This window comes from Mya arenaria, chromosome 11 (assembly GCF_026914265.1).
Source record: "Mya arenaria isolate MELC-2E11 chromosome 11, ASM2691426v1".
Lineage (NCBI taxonomy): Eukaryota > Metazoa > Mollusca > Bivalvia > Myida > Myidae > Mya > Mya arenaria.
This window is the reverse complement of record NC_069132.1, coordinates 11,211,802-11,237,208: the sequence shown is the minus strand read 5'-3', so window position 1 is coordinate 11,237,208 and position 25,407 is coordinate 11,211,802. Positions and strand designations below refer to the sequence as shown.

Genomic DNA, 25,407 nt, shown 5'->3' with positions numbered 1-25,407 from the left:
TACTTGAAAATATTAGAAAAATTATATTAAGTAGTATGTATTACTCCAATTTTGAATTTGATGTATTTTGCTGAAATAGTTTGCTGAGTTAATGTACCAAGTGATTCAAAAATGTCTGATTTAAACAAGATTCAACAAAAATCAGTATTGGAATTTATTTGTTGATAATATTTTGAAAAAATAGTTAAATAATTTCAAATGTATGTAGCTGAGTAGGCCGTATATGAGTTAAATAGATGTAATATTGGTGATAAATGTTAAAAGGCTAAAAGAAAACAAAAGGTAACTAAGTCACAGGTGTCTGTGTGTCACTGTTGCAGGGTTGTTTTGATTTTGAGATTGACGATGGTAAAGGGGGCAGGTTGAGTTTGACAATTGAAGTAAGATCATGAGCCGAGCTCTTTGAGCCCCCTCTGTAAACAGCAGTAGCTGTGGTGAGTCTTGAGCCTGTGGTCTGTGACTTGACATACTGCACAATTATGAATTGCATCTGAGAATTAAGCTTATTTTGGGCTAAAATGGACATAGTTCTTTCAAAGTATATCAATAAAATTTTGTTACAATTAATTGTGTATCTTAATCTGAAATCTCTGATTGTGAATAAGACAGGCAAATTAGAAGAACCAGTATTAAGTTTAGGAGACTTTCTAAAATTTGAGTTAGAAAGAAAGTTGTTCAATGGCAGCATTTCTCCAGTTTAAATACAGTACACAAGCACGGCTCAACTCTTAACACACTGTTGGGGTTGTATTGCGTGGCTCAATGTACGCTTATATACAGATAACATGTGCTATATACAGACTAAAACTGTTGTGAATATCATTCTTGGTGCTGGTTCAGATCACAAAGGAGCGATACTCATATACACATTCATTCCTGTCTATTGCAATGCATGTTGGCCATCCATTGTCTGGCAGACCAACTGGTAGACACATTCTCACATGATGTTTTATGTTTGTACTTGTATATGGTGAAATGTATTACTTATTAGGTAAATGTAATATGGTCAGATCTAATGGCTGATGGTTACAAAATGAATGTTTTTATTGGCTATTTATGAGAGGTTACTTTTTTCAGCTAATATATGCGGTAATGTTTTGTCTATACTTGTTGGTTGAGGGCACCAGTTTTATTCCTGATGTCCATGCCTTTTCTGCGGCCTAATTTTAAGTATTGAAAGTAGTCCCTATCTTAATTATCATTTCAAATTCTTGAGAATACATGTAGTTATATTCTTTGAAATAGGTCTCAGAAAAGGTTTGGGTTATAAATGTTTAAAGATATTTGCTATTGTTTAAAGTACAAGTAGTAAAGGTTAAAAATAGACATAACTTTTTATTAACAAAAACTATTTAGTTAAAATGTCTTGGTATTCCGGGGTTATCCCACTTGGCTCCTGTGACACATATTGTCCTAAATTTAAAAGTATAGATTTTTTTTATGATAAAATGTTTGGTGATTTTTTTTACTTCAAAAAAACAAAGGCTTTTGTTTTTCTTACATTTCTTTAAAGTCTCCTGTTTTCTTGCTATGCACAATGTCTTAAATACACCACTCTAAAATTTGATCAGAGTTTCTTTCCCATTATGTGTGTAACAGAAGTTTTAAATATTGAAAAGGAAAAAGTAAAGTCCCATATTAGAGTAGGAAGTGGCAAGTTAATTTTAGTTAGTGTTTGTGGTGAAAACAATTAAAAAAACTTCTTATAAAATTGAAACATACTTTTCAACTTAGAGAACACTTTTTTAAAATACATATTAAGGAAATCTTATCTTATTGAGGAAATCTTATCCTTGTTCTTCATATTTTATTCATTTTGTCTTATAAAATGACAAAGTTTCTGTTCTTGTTTTGAATTTCTTATATATACAAACTTTCAATTTAAGGCATAGTAATGGCTTTGTCTGTTAGGCATTATCACTATTTAACCTGCTTGGTCTCTGCTACAGTCATCCAATGAGAGTATGGCAGATGAGGATAGTGAGGATGCCCAGTCCCGGGCCGACTCCAAGACAAACTCCCGGACAGACCTGCAGGAGCCCACCGAACCTTCCATCCCACCCAGCCCCATGAACACATCCAAACACAGCCTGGCCTCAGAGCCAGAAAAGGAGCCTCTGCGGTCTTCATTTAGCGGTACCCCTCCTGGCTCCCCCAAGTCGTCCCTACAGAAGGTGCACAAATTCCTGTACAAGACCTTCAGCGTCCCGTACAAGTGTAACTACTGCACATCCCTCCTTGTTGGTGTTCATAGACAAGGCATTACCTGTGATGGTAAGGGCACTGCTTTCCTCCACTTACTGCACATGAGGTTTAGTTATATGTTATATCTATTACACTTAGTGATGAAAAGGTTGTGTTTTTGACAAAAACATTTTTGGTTACATCATAAATCATTTAAGTTAGATACAATTCAATGTGTAAATTACACACTTTAGACCTGGTAACATGTGTTATGTTTGCTTTACTTGTTTTCTGATTGTTTGCAGAATGTGGCTATACATGCCATGTACACTGTAGTGATAAAGCTCCACCTGTGTGTCCTGTGCCAGCTGATCAAAGTAAGTCTATAAAATCATCCTCTACCCCAGTTAAATGTTTATATTTTACAGGATTTAACTATCCTGTTTTGATCAAGTTATTCTTTAATAGAATTGTTCTGGATGGTCTGGATAATATAGTCAAGTACTTGAATGACAGTGATTTCTTGCTGTTTTGTGAAATATGAATAAAAGTATCCATTCTTTCCTTTCAGCCAAACGGCCAATGGGTATAGATGTGAACAAAGGCATTGGAACAGCCTATGAAGGCTATGTTAGAGTAAGTACATTGTATAAATTGTAGGAGCAGTAGAAGATTAAAAATTACTTTTGAGTTTTAAAAGGTAATTCCTGTTGAATTTGCTTTCATAGCATTGCAACCTGATACATATTCGTGTATGTTGCATTCTGATATTTAGTTGATGTTGATGTGGTATCTTTTGAAGTAAATGATGGGTAATTACTTCTATTTAATGTATGTACTTGTTGTTATAAACTATGTGACCATTATGTTTTTATTTATTAGAATTGTAAAACTCCAATGTTAAAGCACTTTTGTGTCTTTGAAAATTTGTGTTTGAATGTGAATGTGTGTATTTCAGGTGCCTAGGCTGGGTGGTATAAAGAAAGGCTGGGCCCGGCTGTTTGTTGTTGTCTGTGATTTCAAGCTGTTCCTGTTTGACATCCCCCCAGACCGGGGAACTCCTAGTCCTATAGTGCAACAGGTCCTTGACATGAGGTAAGAACGCACATCCATTTATATAAAACCTTCCCTATTGCTGTACTTAAACTGTTCCTGATTTTTAAAAAAAAAAATTAAACTAGTTTTTACAGATAAAGGGGATGAGTTGGTATAAATCAAGAATAATGTAAAAGGATATTTTTATTAAATGAACATTCTGGTTTATCTTAATGTATGTAATTTAGAAATGTTTACATTGCACATGTACATAAATGTATTTAAAAATGCTATATTTTGTATTTTCAGAGATGAAGAGTTCTCTGTTAGTCAAGTTTTACCATCAGATGTGATACATGCGAACAAAAAAGATATACCTTGTATATTTAGGGTAAGTTCGTGATAACTTGCTGAGTAAGATATAAATTAATGCAAGGAAAATCACTTTTGAGTTTCTTTTATCAAGTAATCAATTGTGCCACTGTATACACTGTGAATTAGCTGACAAGGTCTGTTATTTTGATATGTTAAATGTGTGGCTTAAAAAACTGTTAGGCATTTCTTTTAGAGCAGAGCATAATTACAGTTTAAAATCACCGTAACTTACAGGTCACGACATCAGAGTTGAATCCTCCCGGCAGTAAGCATGCTGTGCTGATGCTGGCTGAGAGTGAGATGGAACGACAACGCTGGGTTGGGGCCCTCAATGAACTACAGAAACTTCTACGCCGAAATAAACTGCCATTCAAGTTTGTGAGTGCCCATGTAGTCACCAGATATTGATACATTGGTAGTTCAACAAGGAAAACATCTGTCTTGGTGTAGTTAGACAGATGAATCAACATCAAATACTGTTCTGTATCCAAGTGATTGACTTGATAGTGGACTGTAATGAAATTAATAAAACAGTTCGAATTAAGCTAGTCTTAGTTTAATTCAGATGGCTGAAAAACGCTTAAATTTGGCCTTTACAAAAATGCATATCTTGAAGAAGTCATCATCTACATTTTTAGTCAGCACCTTTCCTGTTCAATATTAATATTAAGTTCCATTGTGTTTGAAGGTTTTTCAAGCCCAGGAAGTGTATGACAACTCCCTGTCGCTGGTGAAGGGGACGTTTTCGGCAGCGGTGCTCGAGTCTAACCGACTACTGCTGGGCACAGAGGAGGGTGTCTACATTGCAGAACTCGCCAAAGATGGTCAGTTATAGTCTTTAATATACTGGCTAATAAGGAATTTAATTGCAATCATTTACATTCATCAGTTCAATTCTCTTACAGTGCCTACTGTGATTTTTTATCAAGATGTTTAGTTTTTCCTCCAGGATTGATAAAGGGCATGGTATTGTTTTCCTAAAAAGGTTACATAAGAGATTGTCATTTTTTGTAATAAACATAAAAGTACACCCTGGTTTAATCATAATATTACTTTTGCAGTGATATTAATATTTTGTTATTAAAGTATTTGTCTTAAAACTGTCCGCATCTGAATGAACCATTAAGAACACAAATTTTTTAATATATAGAAGCCCACACTTCTTGTTAGAAAAAACACTCCTGAAACAAATTCTGTGCCATACCACAAAGCTCAATTTTATATTCACATTCACCTTGAATGCATTCCTAGATGGAATGCTCGTGAGAAAAGTAAATATTTACTTTTCGGGATAGCAATAGTGTACTTGTTTTCAATCTCCTTTTTTGCACTCTCACATAACATTGTTTCTCCGAAAAAGCATCTAAAATGAAGAAAAGTAGAGACAACTAAACATTTAAACAATCAGAATTACCCCTATACATGCTCTAAATATGTTCATAAAAGCATCAAGGGCAGGGAGCGAATCTTATTTGGGTACAATCAGGATAGGGTACAAATGGCACATTCAGCTCTGTTGTTTGTGACTTGGCTTTTGTTAAAAAACATGTTGACAAATTAAAATGAAATAGCATTTAAAATCACTGCCCTTTATAAACTCATTAATATACATTTAGATAAAAAAACTCCTAAAAATCATTCTGTACTCATAAGGAAAAAATGATAATAAATGTAACAAAAAGAATGAAATGTAGTTTTTTTATCAGAAAAATTTCACAAATAAAATATCAGCCTTTTGTCAGTAAGTGACGTCAAAAAGGCAATTTTCTTAGGGAGTTCTTAACGTACATTTTCATTGACCGACATTCTATAGCTCAACCCACTGGTGACACTCTAAAAATTTGCAGATGCTCAACCCAAATAACAGTTTAGGAGACTATTGATTTTAAAAATATGCTGTCTGCTTATTACACAAATTCACAAGAAGCTGTCAAATAACAATGACAAGTCTCAAGGCAAGATGAAAGGCCAGCATGGCCCATTTCTGGCAGTCTAAGCGGCAGCATTGCATTACCCCGTGCTAAAAACCACTAGCGGAAACACTGATGTCAGTAGTATTTGTTTAGTCAGTCATAATAGGTGTAAATATTATGTTTGGAGCTCTTCATGCATGAGTAGTATATCAATATTTTTGACAATATTGATAACTCTATTTCAGTGTTGATACGTATTGGTGACAAGAGTGAAAAGAAGCCAGTATTCCAAGTAGAACTTGTGCCAGAAGAACAACTCATAGTCCTCATAAGTGGTATTTGCTTAATGCTGAACTACTTAATCTTTGCTTATCACTGTAAAACTAATAAATAACAGGTCATTGTTTTTACATTTGTATGTAATAGCTATATGTGACATATGGAATACTAAAAATCATTACTTTTGAGCCAGTCATGTACATTTTTAAGTCACATACGGATACCTGATATGTTGATTTGGAAATGATTTTTGGACTGTTGTCTGATGTAGGTAAGCAGCGACACATAAAGCTGTTGCACCAGTCCGCTCTGGAAGGCTACGACGTGGACCCAGTAAAGATCCAGGAGACAAAGGGCTGTCAGTTATTCTGTACTAATACAGGCCACTCCTCCAATGTGGCCACATACATGTGCGTGGCCTTCAAGCGCCAAATTATTGCATTTGAGTTGTTTAAACACCGGCAAAGGCACCGGCGTGTTCGGGACATGACTGTGCCAGGCCAAGTGCAGTTTATGGACCTCTGGGAGGACAGACTGGTGGTCGGTTACCAGTCATACTTTGTGATATACAATGTGCTGGGAGATGGCGGTCCGAACGCCCTCGTGAGCCACGACGACAGTCAGCTCAAGTTCCTCTCTCACAGCCCTGTTGACTCCATGCTGGCCGTGGAGCTCTCAGACAGGGAGTTCCTTCTTGCATTTAGTGGTATGTAACCTTCATACTGTGTGTATTGAAATGTTGTTTTCATAGATAAGAACAAACAATGTTTGATATAAATCAGTTGTCAACTGCATTAAATGGTTTTGACAGTTGCTTGTGTTTTTTCTGCATGTATGTATTATACATTAAGATGTGACCAAAATTGTATTTTTAACAATGTAAAGAATGTGTGAGGACTGTTTGCATACAATTTTTTAGAATGTTTAATGATGTTTTGTTTGTGGTTTTTCAGTGTGTGGTGTATATGTAGATAGCTATGGTAGGAAATGTAGACCGTACGAGATCATGTGGCCAGCCACGCCCACCTCAATCAGTGAGTACATCATCATTTTTCTTACTCTGTGTAGATATTGACCTTAATAAAAAAAACTGTCATTTTTAAGTGGAGGGGGAGTAATTCCAGAGTTGAGGTTTAAGCTGTTATTTCACCATAGCTACTTGTTAGAATCTATTGAGATGGATTTAAAATGAAAGCATGGAGTTTAAAATTTGTATGTAAAGGTTTTCTCATGTATCAGTTATCATACTTGAATCAGGTTTAATTATTATAAAAAGAAATATGTAAAGGCAGAGGGGTGAGACTCAACTGTGTAGAAGCCTGACACTGAGATGATATTGTGTTACAGGTTACACTGCTCCCTACCTCATCTGTTACTCGGAGAACTCTGTGTTTGTGTACGATGTCAACTCTGCCGACTGGATTCAGACTCTCTGCATAAAAAAGGTAGCTCTTGAAGAAATCTATGTATTTGTATGTCACAGTAGATTGTTTTTGTCACCACATCAATATGAATATTATGAATTGAGGGTAACATATTTTTAGCTAGTCTAGTTTTTAAAAGAAAAAAAAGTTGAGTTATTGTTAAAGCATTAGTGCAACAACTTAAACTTTCGCCAACATTCAAAAATGGAAATAAAACTTACTTGTTGCCAGAGAGATAAGCACATGTTTAGCATGTGACTGACTTTGATAATTGACTTCATTGATGTACAGGAACTAACTTTGGCTATAACACATATGTCTTGGCGGATCTGGTGTCAGTATTTTAAGGGAAGGCACTTTCAAATTGGACTGTTCCAGTTTTTTAAAAATGTAGCAAAAAACTAAATGGAATTTCCCGTATAAAATTTCTTTATTTTGCCTTCCTTTGAAAGAAAGGGGAATCATGTTTAAATTATATAGCACTAATGTATTTGATTCTGTTTCAGACAAAACCCTTAAATCGTGATGGAAGTCTCAATCTCATCAACAACTTTGATGCTTTGCATCTCATCTACTTTAAAAACTCCTCCAAAGGTCAGAGTTTCACCAGTCTATATTGCAATAATGTTCAATAATGTTTAATGTTTTAACAAAATCATTATTTTACACAACCAAATTAAGTCATATTATATACATGTACGACTACCTATGTCACATATGAGATTCAAATACCAGTTTGTGTACCAATATATCATAAGAAACTAAATAATAATGAAATTGGAAGTAACCATGCATGTTTGTTTCATTTAATAGAAGAAGACAAGCTGCAGATTTCTGAGCTGTTCAAGGGTCGAAGTGTGAACAGGAACAAGCGTAGATTCTCATTCAAGACACGGGAGGATGAGCGCAATGCCAAGGGGTGAGTGGAGACTCCTGTGTGGGGGTGGGAAAAGATGAGTTTCCTGCTGTGTGGGGTGGGAGAGTAGAGACATTGACTGTGTGAGTTTTGGGGATTGTAGATACTGGCTGTGTTGGTTGGGGGGAGTGGAGACCTCAACTTTGTGGGTAGGGGGTGGAGACATCAGCTTTGCGGGAGGGGTATAGACATGAGCTATGCTGGTTGAGGGAGGGCAGACTCTACCTATGTGGGGTGGAAGAGTCTAGACTCCGGTTGTGTGGCGCAGGCAAAGTGGAGAACTCAGCTTAGTGGTTTGTGGGGTGGAGACAATGGCTAAGTGGGTTAAGGGGAGGGGAAACACTTACTTTGTGGGGCGAGGGAGTGGAGACTCAACTATGTGGATTGGGGGGACTGAAAGCTCTGACTCAGTGGGATGGGGGGGCTGAAGACTCTGACTATGTGGGGTGGGGGAGTGGAGACTCAGACTATATTCTGGACGATCTGTATGTGTGTATAGTGTTGACCAGTTTGGGGTTTGGGGTTGGAAGATTTAGATAGTCAGGCTATTTTTAAGAGGGGGGGGGGGTCCTGCTGTGTAGGTAGGGTGGGGTGAAGACTCTTAAGCTATGTCAGGTGGGTGGCAAGTGAAAAATCTGGTTTGAGAGCTTTGGGAAGTGGAGACTCTGGCTGTGTTGGGTTGGCCCGAGTGGAGACTCAAGCTTGGGTGGGGGCAGTGTGTATTGAGCACTTCACTCACAGGATAGCACTACACAATGGGGTTTCGATAAGAACTATTTGACTGTGGTAATTGTTTTATTATTAGACATATGTGGATGTTTCAAGATATACTTGTGAATTCCATCTTTGACCACGCTGTCCATAATATTTGAACACAGAATATTATTTTAGGATTTTCTTACTGAAAATTAGAAGCATGGTTTGATCTAGTTAAATTTTAATTCACAGCTCAGCATAGATAGAAGGCATATTTTGATGCAGTTTTTATATACTTATCCTTTTCATAATCATTATTAAAATTTATACATTTATAACATTATATATATTCCATCTTAATGATTATACTTAATATAATATATTATCTGATTATGCCAGTATTTGATATGCATATTTAATGCATGTCTTGGCAATGATGCCTTCTTTGCATCATGAATACAGTAAAAAAATATGACGTGGAAGTCTGTGGATTAAAGATATATCATCTACTCTTTCTTTAGTGAATTTGGATTTATCATACATAAATAGCAATTGAGAATCAGAAAGGTGAAAATATTCTCAAAATATCAATAAGATTTAAAATGTCAATTTAGAAGCAAGTAAATGTCTCGGTAATGTAACTGTCCTACTAACAAAGTAATGGTTCCCATTCTTGCCAACTCATTTGTATGTCCTCTGTATACCTTGTTAAATATATTTAAAGGTCATCCCCCATACATGTAGTTAGGGGTGAAAGCAAAAAAGTTCCAACTGCCTTTTGCTGTCGCCCTTCACTATCTTTACTACGGCCTTTACAAATGTTGGCAAGAGTGTTGGTATGTGTACTGACATATAATGTAATTTTCTCGTTAGTCGTTCCCGGGAGATATCCGCCCCCATGTCATTCACTCACATCTCCCATATGGGCCCGGACCAAAAACTGCCCAATGTCTCAGCGTAAGCAATGTTTTCTTCTATTTCCACACTCCAGATGCTAGCCTTCCTCCACTGCATGCCTGCTTGCTTGTACCAGAGTCACTATGTGGACACATGTATTAGCATGCTTTTATTAACATGAAAACATATGCATGTAGGTTTTGTAAATGTTTTAAATTAGCAAAGTGATATACACTTCAGGGTTGGTGGTGTTGAATGTATATATTTGTAATGTTACTGTTTTAAGGTTTGTTTTTTTAATCAAAGTCTACATTTAGAAATAGTCAAATTGGTATACAGTGACTGTGTTGTTTGTATTGCTAGCTTTTAAAATATTATATATTGTAAAAGTATTGAAAAAATCGTTTTTTGGCCCAGAGGGCTTTGCCCCCACCCCCTGGTACCTTATGTGGGCCAAGGCTGACCCCAAACCTGTGACCAAACAAAATTTCAGGACAGCCTTATTAAAGGCTGTTATAACAGGCCTGCTTTCTATTAACCACATGTTTTTATTTGCTTGTATACCTAGGTGCATAGATTATAGATTGTACTCAACTAAGTAGCTATAAACATTTTGAAATGATCAAATATCAAAATGATGTACAATGTAAGTGAATATGTGACTCACTGGCTATGCCCCATAGGTATGAGTACGGTATCATGCTATTCCTATTGTAATGAGTATCATGTTATTCCCATTGTCATGGGTAGTATCCTATTCCTATTATAATGGGTATCTTTTTCTATTCCTATTGTAATGTCTAATGAGTATCATGCTATTCCTATTGAAATGAGTATCATGCTATTCCCATTGTAATGAGTATCATGCTATTCCCATTGTAATGAGTATCATGTTATTCCCATTGTAATGAGTATCATGCTATGTTAATTGGAATGGGTATCATGCTATTCCTATTGAAAGGAGTATCATACTATTTCAATTGTAATAGGTATCATGCTATTCCTATTGTAATGAGTATCATACTATTTCAATTGTAATAGGTATCATGCTATTCCTATTGTAATGAGTATCATACTATTTCAATTGTAATAGGTATCATGCTATTCCTATTGAAAGGAGTATCATACTATTTCAATTGTATTAGGTATCATGCTATTCCTATTGTAATGAGTATCATACTATTTCAATTGTAATAGGTATCATGCTATTCCTATTGTAATGAGTATCATACTATTTCAATTGTAATAGGTATCATGCTATTCCTATTGAAAGGAGTATCATGCTATTCCCATTGTAATGGGTATCATGCTATTCCTAATGTAATGAGTATCATTATATTCCCATTGTAATGGGTATCATGCTATTCCTATTGAAAGGAGTATCATTATATTCCCATTGTAAAAGGAAGTATCCTATTCCTGTTGTAATGAGAATCATGCTATTCCAAATGTAATGGGCATCATGCTATTCCCATTGCAATGAGTATCATGTTATTCCCATTGTAATGAGTATCAAGCTATTCCCATTGTAATAAGTATCATACTAATCAAATTGAAATGAGTATCAAGCTATTCCCATTGTAATGAGTATCATGCTAATCAAATTGAAATGAGTATCATGTTATTCCCATTGTAATGGGTATCATGTTCTTCTCATTGTAATGGGTAATATGCTATTCCCATTGATTTTGGTATTATGCAATTTCAGTGGATATGGGTTTTGCATGCGCTAAGTGCTTCTGTTGATTGTTTTAATATTGCAAGGGTTTAATTTTTTGCTATGCAATCAGAATACATATGGGTTTTTTTTAATTTAATTTTAAATGCCATTAAACGTGCAATAATGCCATTGGGGATGTGAAATGGCACAAAGTGGACCAAAACCAAACATTCTTAAAAAAGAAAACCACATTGTAAATTGATAGCAATCCGTTGGTTAAAGGTTTGCTTATTATTTGGATACTTTCTCATTTGAAGATTATATATATGTACAGAACTCCCTTCATTGTTATGAACTTAGCTTTTTCTGCTTTATAAAGGCGATCCATTTGCTTTATAATTGACCCATGATAAAATGAATAATCAGATATGTCTCATGTATACAAATAACACTCTTATGCCTGTTTTGAATAAGGGAGAAGAACAAACCCGAAACTGCTTATTTACCTTAGAGTATTATTCTTGCTGGATTATTCATTTCACAAATCATATCCATTATAATTATGTACGCTTTGATAACTGTAATGGCTTCTCATTTTACTGTTGTTAAATGGTGGTGGGTAGTGTCCTTGAGACTTTTTTGTATTGCTTTATTTATTGTACTTTTATCAACTCCATTTCGTTTGATGCCTAATCAATTTACATGTATACAAAAAAATATGTCAAAAGTATGAAGGTGATGGTTGGTATTTCATTTATGTACCTTTATTACTCTTTAATATTTAGTTTATGTTTTCTTTTACTATATCAGGCCTTTTGGTATTAATTAAATGTTACTAGTATAAAAGCTGATATTTTCTTCTCTGCTTGATACAATTGCTTGCTTGTAACTGAAAATGTGTACCTACAGTAAGATCTTGCAAGTGTAAGATGTCTGTCAACAAATGCTATTATTGACATGTTGTTTTTTAGAGCGGACCGGAAGTCGCGGGCCATCTCGGGACCCACTAACTTCAGTCATGTGGCCCATATTGGCCCTAACCAGGGCATGCCAAACCTCATGGACTTACCCATGGCAAGGGTATGTTATGGGCTTAATATGCAGAACTTGGTCAAACAGTTATTGTTATTATTCAAATGAAATGGACAATGATTGTCTCAATCTATGCTTTTCATTGTAAGGCTATTTTGGATGAACAAGAATTATATGTATCTGTACGTTAATGGCCTTTTAGGGCAGCTATTACTCTCAGACACCAGGTTTTTTTTTCAAGAATAAAATTTTGTCTGTACTTGCTTAGATTGCATATATGCCTGTTTAAATGTATACCACAAAATACATTTTTTCCTCCCACTTATACATTTCGTTAATTGTGTCTGGTTAACAGAGCAGCCTATCATCATCCAACAGTGTAGGATCGGGGGACAAGAAGAAAGGCCGGAACTTGTTTAACAGCCGCAGTAGTGACAGCAAACTGCCTCGTGGGGTCAACAAATCCAGTAATGGTACATACAGTTGCTTAACATATACTTGTGCAAAATGTTTACATGTTGTCAGTGGAAGTAGTCAATTTTCATTGGACATTCGGTACTCTCATTCTCAGGGGTTTATTAAATGACTAACTAATGCTTTCTGATGGTCATCATATATGTAATCTAAAATTAATTGGGTCATCCTTCTTCAAATGGTTTCATTCTTCTCGGTATAAGTGTTTGTGTTGCCTCTTGCTAACTGTCCTGTGCTGTGTAGGCAACCTGTCTAGTCGTGATTTGGGGCGACCTGTGGGCAGTTCCCAGAGGAGTGACCTCTCTGAGAGCCCAGAAGGATCAAGCTACTTGGGGGAACCCTCACCTACTATCTTCGAGGTACAGTACATACACACAAGGTTGTTACCTTGAAAAGTAACACTTTGTATCAGTCCAAAATAACATTCAATAGCCTTGTTATACCTAAGTGGTGGGTTCATAATATTATATCCAATTAATGATTTTCCTTCATTAAATATGTTCATAGAAGTACATACTAGTCTGCCGCATTCCTTCATTTTAGACTTAAAACATATATTACATTTACTAGATATGATCAAATGAACATTTGAAATTTGTATTGATTGTACAAGACGCTAGCACAGTTGTACTTAATCTGTCTACAGAACCCTTTGATATTATTTGAAAAGTGATCATCACTGTAACTCATGATGTTACTGTTTTAAACATACAGGCTAAGACAAAAAAAAATATATGAAAATTGAGAGTAATGTTGTAAAGGCTGAAGATGCGTTCTTACTGAAGAGTCAAGACTGATAAGTGCTGATTGTGATGATAGGTTCGAGAGAAGTAAAAGTTAAACTGTTAGTTAGAAATTGTTTTGTATTGGGAAATCATTCAACTGACTTCGACCTTAATAAACAATTGCAGAAAGAGTCACCAGTCTTTGTAAGTAAAGAATGAAATTCAATCCAGATAATGCTAAGTTCAATTCATTTTTCCATGCTTACTTGATTTTGCTGGCTTGCAGTTCAAATAAATGCACTTTTGTCTATACCAAATGTATTTTTTCAATGTTTCTAAAGTGATTCAAGAAAACTATTTTACTTATACTACATATAATTGTGTGCATAGTTTTGAAATCATTTTATTTGCAAACCAACTCTGCATTCAGCTCTTTGTGAATGACGATGGCTGGAATATGACTCTGCAAAACTTCAATTCTGCAGTCGCTTGTATGAAAATGTTCACAAGAAAAAATCCTTTGTATTTTGTTTTGATTTATGTCCAAATTGAATAGAGTAAATGCCAGTCTGTAGAGAACTATTCATGAGCTCTATACATGTCAGCCAGAGGCCTATCATAGAGAATATAGATCCTGAGCGATGGCTTACTTATATGAGAGAATTATTTTAATATTTGATCATGTACAGACTCGTACAGTTTATCATACACAAATGGGATATGTAGATAATGTATATATAATCAAGACATCAAAAGTGCTAGGCCGTTTGTTAAGTCTTACACGCATGTACATGTATTGCCTGCAGGGCTCCGCGGGCCAGGAGGACAGACAGAGCAACTCGAGCCTGGGCTCTGTGCCCCCCTAGCAGCAGGTCATTACCCCACCCACTCACCTCCATTTTGCAACTTACGGCATGCTCAGCTGACTCTGATAGAGAGATCCTTTTTGAAAACCTTGCCCATGTACTCATGGAGTGCCTATTTACATGTTGTGCTATATACTTCTGATTTTGGCTGCCTCTATCAGATACAGCTCATAATTTACTCATTGCAACCTGAATCAAGTTGTTTGGATACTAGTTGAAAAAAAAAAAATTAATATGTAAGATAAATTTAGATTTTCAGACCTTGTACTGAGAAATGAAAAAAAATAGAATTTCTATAAGCAACTCGGTTCAATTTCATTCACAGAGATGCATTCCTCTTTAGTTTGCAATAAAGAGTATTTTTTGTGATGTTCATTTTCATCACTGCTTTACAGACCTGGCTAATGTGTTTCTCTCACTTCAGTTTCAGCTTACCTAGTTTCCATGCCAGTTTGGTTTTATCTAGAGTAATCAGGTTGCATGACAACTAAATGAGAATATGGTCACTTTCTAAACAACTTTGCTTTATACTTGTAATAAATCAACCATGTTATGTTCTATACACAGTTAGCATTTCCCTAATTGACCCAGTCCATGGAAGCTGATTTTCTGTTCAATGTGCCTGTTTTTGTGGTGACTGTTTAGTTTTCATGTGGTTAGGGTGTATGGTCAACTGTTTAGTTTTTCATTTATATGTGACACGGGTGCTCTTTTGTTTATGATAGAATTAAATATAGTGGTTAACTGAATGTTTATTTAGTGAAAACTAATTGAAATGTGTTTCCTTATGATATATTATTCCTCCTTATAGCTGTAAATATATTTTATCAGGAAGCATACATAAAGCATATACCATTAGTATATGATTTTTCCTTCAAAGAAAGTAAGAAATGCACACTTTTTCAATCATTCATGGAGGACTACAATGAATTTGCTTTCCATCTTTAATACTGCTTATCTGGTCTTTCTAAGCCATTAATTTAACAAAGCTTGAATGCAAATTTCACCAGACTCCATATTGTGAGGGATATAATATGTGGTATGAATTTGTTGTATTGATTGTTCCATGATGACTTGAAATGTTTTAAATATTTATGTATAGCATGTATATTGTATGCCTGCTTCAGTGTGACTAACCTGATACAATTTGTTCCCCCTCCAGGACAGTGAGATAGGTGTTCGGGGCGGTTGTGCGTCCCTGGACTCCAGCAGCAGTGATGGCAGTTCCCTCGGCTCTCTAGCCCGCCACGGCTCTGAAGAAGCTGACACCAGGCAACAAAATATTGAGGAATGGTCACACCTCTAGCAACCCACCAGACAACGCAACATCACGGAATTTTTATGCCTATAGCAACATGATATACACTTTGGGGGCACTATTTGTGCGACTGAAAGAGTTGTGGACTTTCATGGTTTGGCTTTATTTTGTTATCTCAATTGCATGACACTGTTTCAAAATAATTAGTAAAAACTAAATATAGTGTTGTTTTATAGATACAAAATACATTCAAAATCCTTTCTTGTACAAAACACTCCTTTTTGCTTCATTTTATATTTGTTGCTAAGTGACTACAGTTGAACAAGATGTCAGTTGTAGGTGGTATCTGGCTGTTTTGTTTGTGAGGTGTAATTTAAGGCCAGTATATTGTGAACCAGTTGTTAAGTATTTATTTCCTGTGTATCATTGGTCTGTGCAAAACTGAAATTCAACTTTTTATTCAGTTATTAAGACCAGATTGCACACTCCCAGTATGATGGCAATCATGAGCATTTGTAAACAGATTACCAGCAGCTGATACCTGCTGGTGTTGTAAACAGAATCAAAGATCATATCTTTATTTGTGGACCATTTCTGTGGCAGATTTGGTATCATTTCTGGTCTCCATTACATTGTTTAAGTGCCAATAATCATTTGTTTTGTCTGTGTTATTATGTGTATACGTTTATATTGTTATTTTTTAAGAGTCAAACTGTTTTTATTAGACTTCATAGAAGTTACTATACAAGAACAAATCTGAACAATGATTGTAACTGAATTTCTTTCACATAAAGTTACAAAAGCTGTTCAGGTGTATGGAACTACTATCACATTGTAACACTCCCAAACCTAGGAGATGTTTAATAGAGTTTGCATTGTAATCCTTAACTTAATTTCTCTTTGAGTCAGTGTGAGTGTATACAAAATGTATCCTGCATATGATTAACATGTTACTGATTTTGTGTGTTAAGAATTTAGGGCAGTTGTTGATCAAGATGGGCATGAGACAGAACACTGTATCTGTAGTGACATCCTACTGTATTTAGTTGGTTTTTGCACTGCACATGTTAAACTTCAGTCAAGAGCACTGTATTTTTGTTACTGTTCTGGTGCTTACAGTTATATTTTGCTTGTGAATATGTTATATATTGTCAATTTACTTGTACATATTATATTTAAGCAATTTTAGTATGTTCTCTGTGGCACTTTTATCATCTTCCACTCTCTTTCTCTCACACACATTTCCCACTGATAATTCTCCCCTATCATCCTCTCTCTTTTCTATAATCATTGCTAGGACTGTTTCATACATATCTAATGTTGCAATTCCAAGTCCTTTGCTGGTTTTAATAGGAGCAACAAAGTTACCAGGTTCAAATTAGAAATTAAATGTAACTTGAGTAACAACTTGATGGATTTGAACAGGCTCTGAATCCTTAATAGTCACTTACAACTGAAAGAGTAAACTCTCGAAAGCTACTTAAATGCATTTTAGAAAATATAAGTGTAGGGTAACTTCCATCTCTAGAATTTTGTTTGAATTTTCTAGTCATTTTCCTTTATTATTTGCTGTATATGTCACTAAATATGATGATACAAATGTTTTGGTGGATTGTGTGACTCCATTACAAGACATAGCGTGGTTGTGTGCTGACTGTGTGTGTAGTAGACTTGCAGGACAGAGCTTCTAGGGTTTGTACGACTCCATTGCAAGACCTTGCATGGTTGTGTGCTGACTGTGTGTGTAGTAGACTTGCAGGCTCTAGCTTCTAGGCTTTGTGACGCCGTGTCTTCTTGACATCACTTTGAGATTGTTTTTATTTGCTGTTTCTGCACTCCTTTTCGAAATTATTTATAAGGTTAAACACATCTGTTTCATTTCATCTTGCAATTTATCTCCAGCAAAGGGCTCGGGTTAAATAGAAAATGGTATAGAGCTTGAATATTGTTTGCCTGTGTTTTCTAACCCCCAAATATGAGCAAAGGATAAGGAAATGTGCATGTATACACTTTCTTAGGCCAATGCTACCCCTGCTGTCTGAAGCAATCTCTTTTAGTGCTAATTTTTAGCTCATTTGTTTTTTAAGACCAAAAGTCAAGGTATTGTGATAGCCTTTGTGTTGTTAGTGTTGCCTTGGTATGCACCTAGCCAGAGACAATGTGCACACATACAGCAAGGTCCCAATACTCTGCCTTATATAAGTCTCATCCTATGCTATTTGTTTGAATGAGGAGAAGAAAAACAGACTAGCATTAGCATTTCCTCCTTGGCTCTCCTGTTTTACGTAGATCTGAGGGTTAGAAACGTGAATAAGCTTGCCAAAGTTACTGTTTCGTTCTGGCTTCCTCTGTCTCCTTGTGATGTCATTGTCATGTCCATAACCAGCTTCTTCATCTATGAGAAAGTTAACAGTATTTATAAAGGAAAGTTCTGCCTGGCTTTAAAGCCATTGTATATGCCTTGTACAGGATGTGATATTTTATTTCGTATTCCAATCATGAATATGTGTACCACTGTATTGTATGCTGTATAAATGATGTAAATTGCATGTGCTTATATTGTAACTAGCATTTTATTAATGATCCAAATTTTATCACAAATTGTTCAGTGTAAGCTTTAATTTAATACTTGTTTATAATAAATGTATAAATCTGTACATATTCCTGTGTTGCATAGTAAACACTGGTAACTAAAAATGCAATTTTGAGTTGTTGTAAAGTGTTTGCTTGAGTATATATGATGATGTATCCATGTGTGAGAAGTTCTTGTATATTATAAAGCTACTAGGTAGATATTTCAATTAACTTCTGTATTCTTATGATTGTAAACCAACTCTACATAGCATTGAGACTTGGAAACATAATGAACAAAAGAAGACATTATGGAATCCACACACACTGTACACACTTTTAAGCATGTTGTTTGTTTGTATCTTAAACATAATATTTATTTTTAAATAATAAGGACAGTATAAGTTCATTGTTTCAAAGTCCAGTTTCTTCAAGTGACAAATGTTACACAGTTAAGTCTCTTTGTTATGTAAAGCCCAACTTCACATAATCTCTAAGACATAAGCTGTGATTAGCTTTCATCATGCTACATCATAATGCGCGGTTGGAAATGTGGGCCTTGTTGTATTGCTTCTCTAAGTGTTCTCATTATTTTGAAGTACATCCACTCTATAAATACCATGTAAATTCCAGATTGGCAAATACTCTTCTATTAATCCACGTACGTTCTTTCTTTCAGTTGAATACTAAATAATACACAGAATCGTGAATGTAGACGGTAGTTAATGTGATATAAAGGCTTCAATAATGTTATTTATTTTTTTGTGACAGCTGTTGCGTACTTCCATTGTTTTATATCAATAAATCTGGTACAATATTGATGTAAGGATTGAAGCAGGAAGTCCTGATGATTGTTTGTTGTATGTATCATGCTGAATGCTTCCGCAGCTTTTAAGTTTGTCAGAATCCCGCTGTGGAGTAACAACCATAGGATAATTAATATTTCATTAAATCCAAAAACACTTGCCACTTCTTGTTCTGCCTTCGAAACTTGATGCGATTGGGTTCTTGAACATCGGAGTGAAAACACAAGTATGGTTCCACGTGTGAGGTCCAACGGTCCAGGACACGCATGATCAAATCAAACATGCACTTACTAAATGTGTCCAGACTAGCATTGGTCTGTCTTTGGATAATTCTACCTCGTCCATTGTTCGCACACCCAATACCGTGGTATCGACATGCATCTAGCCAGGGTTTTGGTGTCGTACAAAAGATTTTAAGTATCTTCCATGGCCGAGAGTGTAAGCTAGGTTCATTCCGACCCGAGCGTAGGGTGTTTTGCGGAAACGAGGTTTACTGAAACACCCTGCGCGAGGGTCGGGATGAACCTATCTTACACTAGCGGCTATGGTAGATGCTTTTTCTCCCACCTCAGTTAAACAAAATTAAGTAAAAATGTATTTTCTGCTGGAACTCTTTTGTGCTTAGTGAAAATAATTGCGTATGGATATGCGATAGCACGTGGTTGTCATGGATATGCGCGCAATGATCCAGTAAATGTTAATAGTCAAATCGGTCTTTTTAAATTGTTCTAAGGAGAATGAAGCATTATTTCATGAATGGTGCTTGAAAACTGTTTTATGATGACATTTGAAGCGAGAAATAATTAATTAGTGTTCTAAATATTACCATAAGACAAGACTCTTGATGCTACTGACGACAGTCTTCAACAAGGGAGGTAATTACAATGTTGTGAACATTAAAAAAGGAGTTCCATACGGGCATTTTATCTTCGCCCGTGGGCAAGATAAGAATATCTAGCATGGTTAAATTATTGGATCTACTTATCTGAGGTGGGAGATAACCTTGACCATAGTTCCACAAACGTTGTATCGACATACATCTAGCCAGGGGTTTGGTGTCATCGTACAAAAGCTGACCTTGACCATAGCTCCAAAACCGTTGTATTGACATACAACTCGCCTTGGTTTTTGTGTCGTCGTGTAAAAACTTACCTTGACCAAAGCTTCCAAACCGCGGTATCGACATAACATCTTGCCTTTGTTTTTGTGTCGTCGTCCAAGAGCTAACCTTTACCATAATTCCAAAGCCGTAATATCGACATACATCTAGCCTTGGTTTTGGTGTCGTCGTGGAAAACCTAGTCTTGACAATAGCTCCAGAGCCGTGGTATCGACCTACATCTAGCCTTGCATTTGGTGACGTCGTCCAAAAGCTAACCTTGACCATATCTCCAAAACCGTGGTATCGACAGACATACAGCCTTGTTTTTTTGTGAGGTCGCCCAAAAGCTAACCTTAACCAAAGCGCCAACACCTTGGTATCTACATACCTTTAGCCTTGCATTTGGTAACGTTCAAAAGCTGACCTTGACCAAAGCTCCATTACCTTGGTATCGACATACATCTAGTCTCGGTTTTTGGTGTCGTCATCCAAAACTTTACCTTCGCCATAGCTCCAAAACCGCGGTATCGACTACATATAGCCTTGTTTTTGGTGTCGCTAACGTTGACTAAAGCTCCATTACTGTGGTATCGACACACTTGTACCTTTAGCCAAGTTTTTTGGTGTCGCCGTGCAAAGGCTGACCATAGCTCCAAAACCGTTCAATATACTCGCATGAGACTCCGCACACATTACTCATGACATCGTCTATACATGTATGTAAAACAAGGCCTACACCCTCTCAAGTAATGGCCGTTGTTTATGTGTAAGTAATTCCCCTTGTTTAGGTCGCTTGATTCAGGTCTTGGTTGATTTAAAGTAAAAAGTCCCATTTTGGTACACACACCTGTATGAATTGATGCACACAGCATTTTTGTGTCGTCTGAAAAAGGCGATATACAGCCTTATAGGAATTACTTTTGATGGCGTCGGGTATACATTAGACAATTACTAAAGTATTTTTATCCAATCATGATGAAACCAGTGTCTGCGGCCATATTGTTTCGATTTGATCATTTAGGAAAAGTCACATCGATATCGCCAAGGTTATACCCCGTTTATATTAAAAAAAAATAGGTGTATACCTCGTGCGCAATGATTTAAATATTGATTTCCCAACCACGGCATTAGAACGTCGAACGTTAGATGAATCTCCCCCAAAGTTCCGGAGTTTTGTCCGTTTACTTTAAAACATTGTTCTTGTGTTTCTTGTGAAGATCATACCTAAAATATGTTGTTCTCTATTTACATTATACTTAATATTATATTTGGTTCAACTCTATGTTGAAACCCCACACAGGCGACATGCCCAATTCTGTTGAATTCTAGTCTTGGTTGTACCTTTGCCTGTATATTTACAGTCGTCACCTTTACATTAAGCATATCGTGGGCACCCCCAATGGGTTTAGGATTTACATAATTAATGAAAGGTAAGTCACCAAACATAAGAATGATTGTTTTTTAAGTGCAAGGGCTGTCGACACATTGACCTACGGTCCAATAAATAATGTTTGTTTAAACCCTTAAATCCTGCAACATGTGTAGGAGAAGGTGAAAACTGTTTCTGCAACATTATTTTTGGTTCGTCACTGGATGGAATATGTTTCTTTTCGTTTTATCAGCATTGGCGTTCCTCCCGGGACTTGTCAAGGGACATGGTAAGTAAACAATTTTTAGTCATCTTTTTCATCTTGTTATCTCGAGATTATTTTTTTTTCATGTACATGTATAAGATTTTCAGAAATTGAAATGCAGTGACAAAACACGTGTGATGAACGGCTCGTTGTTCTGGTTTTGACAGTTGTCGAGTTATGCGCCGTAATTGACGGACAACGTTGGCATCTTGTTTCGGTGTTCCGTCATTATACTCTCTCTTACAATCAGTGAAATCATTCAATAACTTCCGCATGCCAAATTTATTTCAGCATGTACGCTCCCGCCCAAATCTGGACCATGTAAAGCCTACTTTCCGAGATACTTCTACAACACTACAAGCTGCTCGTGCGAAAAGTTTATCTATGGCGGTTGTCAGCCGAACGAAAACAATTTCGACACGTTAGATGCTTGCGAAAAAGCGTGTAACAACTGGGCTTCAAATGTCTGCTCGCTACCCAAGGTTGTTGGACTATGTAAGGCATATTTCCCGAGGTGGTATTTCGACAAGGATACGTGCACGTGCCGTACGTTTGTTTATGGAGGCTGTCAGGGAAACGACAACAGGTTCGACACCAAAGAAGATTGTGAGTCACACTGTCGGTGTTATGAGTGTCCGGGCCTGTGCGACCTGCCTATCCTGGCAGGCGACCCACCCGTGATCTGCTTAGCGTACTTTCCCAAGTATGGCTTTAACTCTGCGACATGTCAGTGCGAAAAGTTCATATACGGTGGATGCGGGGGTAATGGTAACAGATTCGACACAATAGAAGAGTGCGAGTCGAAATGTCCGGGGTGTCCACCTCCTATTCCGTCCTGCAAGGACAGTCCAGATACTGGAAAGTGTGACGCCGTCATCCCTCGCTTCTTTTACAACACCACGGCATGCCAGTGTCAGACATTCAACTGGGGCGGATGCGGTGGGAACGGAAACAATTACGAGACTATGGACGATTGTCTTAAACAGTGTAAGGATTACGGCGACTGCGATCAAGACAAGACCAACAACTGTTATTTGCCAGCAGACACTGGACCATGCGAGGCATTGATAAAGAGGTTCCACTATGACCCACTGGAGTGCAAATGCAAGTCATTCACTTACGGTGGGTGCGAAGGAAACAGCAATAATTTCCTATCGAATCGAAAGTGTAAGCGTGCCTGTGGCAACTCGACATGTCCTGTGTGTAATTTGCCATCAGCTGCCGGTCCTTGTAAAGGATCCTTCCAGAGATTTTTCTTCAATATCCAGACGTGTATGTGCGAGCCATTTATATATGGTGGCTGTGGAGGGAACGAGAACAAGTATGACACAAAAGAAGAATGTCAGGCACTGTGCGGCTCTATAATGTGCCCGGTTTGCAACCTGCCACCCAAGCGTGGAGGCTGCAAGGCAAACCTACAGCGCTGGCACTTCGATGCTGCCTCATGTTCATGCAAACCTTTTACTTACGGCGGATGTGGTGGCAACATGAACAGATTCCTGAGTGAGGCAGACTGCAAGGGAGCCTGTGGCAGCTATCCGTGCCCCGTATGTGCCCTTAACCTGAAGGTGGGCCCGTGTAGGACCGCCATTAACAGGTGGTACTATGACGCCAATGAATACAAGTGTAAAGAGTTCTCGTGGGGCGGCTGTCAGCCCAACGGCAACAACTTCCTGTCCAAGAAAACGTGCAATAAGATATGTAAGGCCTTCGTATGTACACTGCCAAAGAAGGTAGGATCTTGCGCGGCGGGTTTCAAGCGCTACTACTATGATAAGGCGAGCAAAATGTGCAAAAAGTTCCTCTGGAGTGGATGCGAGTCGAATGGCAACAATTTTGCTACAAAACGAAAATGCAGACGGCGCTGTGTGAACAAATAAGCCTTACTCTTTAATCATTGAATGTGTTTTGTTTTCTTCAGTAAACAAGAATGCACGGATAATGATTTGCTATGGTCTTTACCGTAATAAATAGCAAATACCGAGTTGTTTAGTCAGACACATGGTCATTCCATTTCTTAATTCAGTGCGTTGCCTTTTTAAGGGCATACACAAGAAAGCTTGACCATTGAAAACAAATTGGATACTAGTTTTACTCTTGACGCATACAGACCGTTGCCATTTACGGAGACTAAAGACGTTATAGGCATTTTAAGAATCGAGAAAACTACACCATTTACAGGGGAATAAATATATTAAAACAAAATGAACAGATTGTCGAAACTGGTGATATCCAGAAAATAGTATTTTACCATATAGTATAGTATAGTAAAGTATATATATCCAAGTCTCGTCATCTGACAAAAATATATATTGAACATGAAAACGTCTATACTCGTTCGGATCGTGTTCAGCTGGTTGTCGGACCCGCTGTCAGTGTGCCAGATAGGTTGCTTGATAGCCGGGCTGCCGTGTTCAATCCATTACCCTGTCTACAGCAGTTAGCGGCCCGGAATGTCGTCTCACACCTGCTTCCCATCACCGCCGTGTCCCGGCCGCTGCTAATTATTACAATAGTCTCAATAGTCAACAGGTATATAATGTCTGCAACACGTACCGTGAACCTGCTTGTACCAGTAATCAAGCATTTCATATCTTTACCAGAAAACCATTGATGCAGAGTAGCAAAGTGCGTCGTAAAATAATCTCGTCCATATACATATAAATTACTAGTAACTATACATGTACGTGACCATTCTTAAAGAATGATAAGAGACTAAAACAGTTATCACAATACAAATAAAAAGTAATGCCGGTTCGATACTCGTAACACAATCACATAATGACTGTAAATAAAACTTAAATCTAAAAAGAACGTACGCATTTGAAATATGCACTTAAATGTGCATTTATAAGTAAAAATGGTCTAGGAAATCAATTTTCAACACCAATCTGATTGGCAGTGTACATATAGCAAAAACATTTTACCATTATATAAGATATTAATGTCGCAGAGTAAAACAATCTATTATATGCTCTCCGGTGGTTCATATATATTTATCAGTGAAATAAAAATGATTGTTCACTGATTCAAACAGTGAAATAACATTTTGATATTTTTCACTGGTTACGTTCGCATACAATTTGGCGCGCTTTTCTGAAAAACTATAAACTTGTCATTTTAAATCCCTTTTAAGCATATAATAAAAAGAAACAAGAGCTGTCACAGTATGTGACGAATGCCCCCGATTGTGACATTGACCTATGAACAAGGTCAGCACATGAAAAGTTGATCTTGCCTTTACGTGTCAAATACATATGGCAAGTTATTTTAAATTGCCTCTAAACATAAAAAATACCACCCATAGTTGACAACCGACACTGTTATGTCTTTATATATGCAGCATTCCATGTGAATAAACACCCAAGTGTGACCTTGACCTTTGAGATAGGGACACGGGTCTGTCATACGACACGTCGTCTTGGTATGTGGAACACATGTGGCAAGTTATTTTAAAATCTGTCCATACAAGGGAAAGTTACAGCCCGGACACGACAACTAATACTCTATGTCCTTATATGCAGCACTCTGTTGTGAATAAACACCTAAGTGTGACCTTG

The 25,407-nt window shown here is 36.9% G+C and overlaps 2 protein-coding genes across 9 annotated transcripts in view; both read left to right on the top strand.

The window, feature by feature from the left end:
- Nucleotides 1-19,270, top strand: part of LOC128207436 (serine/threonine-protein kinase MRCK alpha-like) — a 39,805-nt gene extending 20,535 nt beyond the window's left edge. The window contains exons 20-40 of one of the 8 annotated variants that reach the window (XM_052910353.1): nt 321-380; nt 1,950-2,274; nt 2,490-2,561; nt 2,756-2,820; nt 3,143-3,279; nt 3,529-3,610; nt 3,829-3,972; nt 4,283-4,418; nt 5,753-5,842; nt 6,058-6,492; nt 6,740-6,820; nt 7,134-7,231; nt 7,717-7,804; nt 8,024-8,129; nt 9,696-9,779; nt 12,351-12,459; nt 12,767-12,884; nt 13,129-13,244; nt 13,797-13,814; nt 14,417-14,482; nt 15,639-15,776. In XM_052910353.1, coding sequence (XP_052766313.1) covers nt 321-380; nt 1,950-2,274; nt 2,490-2,561; nt 2,756-2,820; nt 3,143-3,279; nt 3,529-3,610; nt 3,829-3,972; nt 4,283-4,418; nt 5,753-5,842; nt 6,058-6,492; nt 6,740-6,820; nt 7,134-7,231; nt 7,717-7,804; nt 8,024-8,129; nt 9,696-9,779; nt 12,351-12,459; nt 12,767-12,884; nt 13,129-13,244; nt 13,797-13,814; nt 14,417-14,476 — 2,424 coding nt within the window. In that variant the 3' untranslated portion in view covers nt 14,477-14,482; nt 15,639-15,776. Of the gene's footprint in view, nt 1-264; nt 283-320; nt 381-1,949; nt 2,275-2,489; nt 2,562-2,755; nt 2,821-3,142; nt 3,280-3,528; nt 3,611-3,828; nt 3,973-4,282; nt 4,419-5,752; nt 5,843-6,057; nt 6,493-6,739; nt 6,821-7,133; nt 7,232-7,716; nt 7,805-8,023; nt 8,130-9,695; nt 9,780-12,350; nt 12,460-12,766; nt 12,885-13,128; nt 13,245-13,796; nt 13,815-14,416; nt 14,483-15,638 lie in introns of all 8 variants that reach the window. The other 7 variants (XM_052910348.1, XM_052910350.1, XM_052910354.1 and 4 more) reach the window with 7 other exon arrangements.
- Nucleotides 19,271-21,612: 2,342 nt separating this feature from the next.
- LOC128209438 (papilin-like) lies at nt 21,613-23,979 on the top strand. The gene is made up of 2 exons (XM_052913463.1): nt 21,613-21,643; nt 22,139-23,979. The coding sequence occupies exons 1-2, from the start codon at nt 21,637-21,639 to the stop codon at nt 23,725-23,727; spliced, it is 1,596 nt and encodes a 531-aa protein (XP_052769423.1). The 5' UTR covers nt 21,613-21,636; the 3' UTR covers nt 23,728-23,979.
- Nucleotides 23,980-25,407: the final 1,428 nt, after the last annotated feature.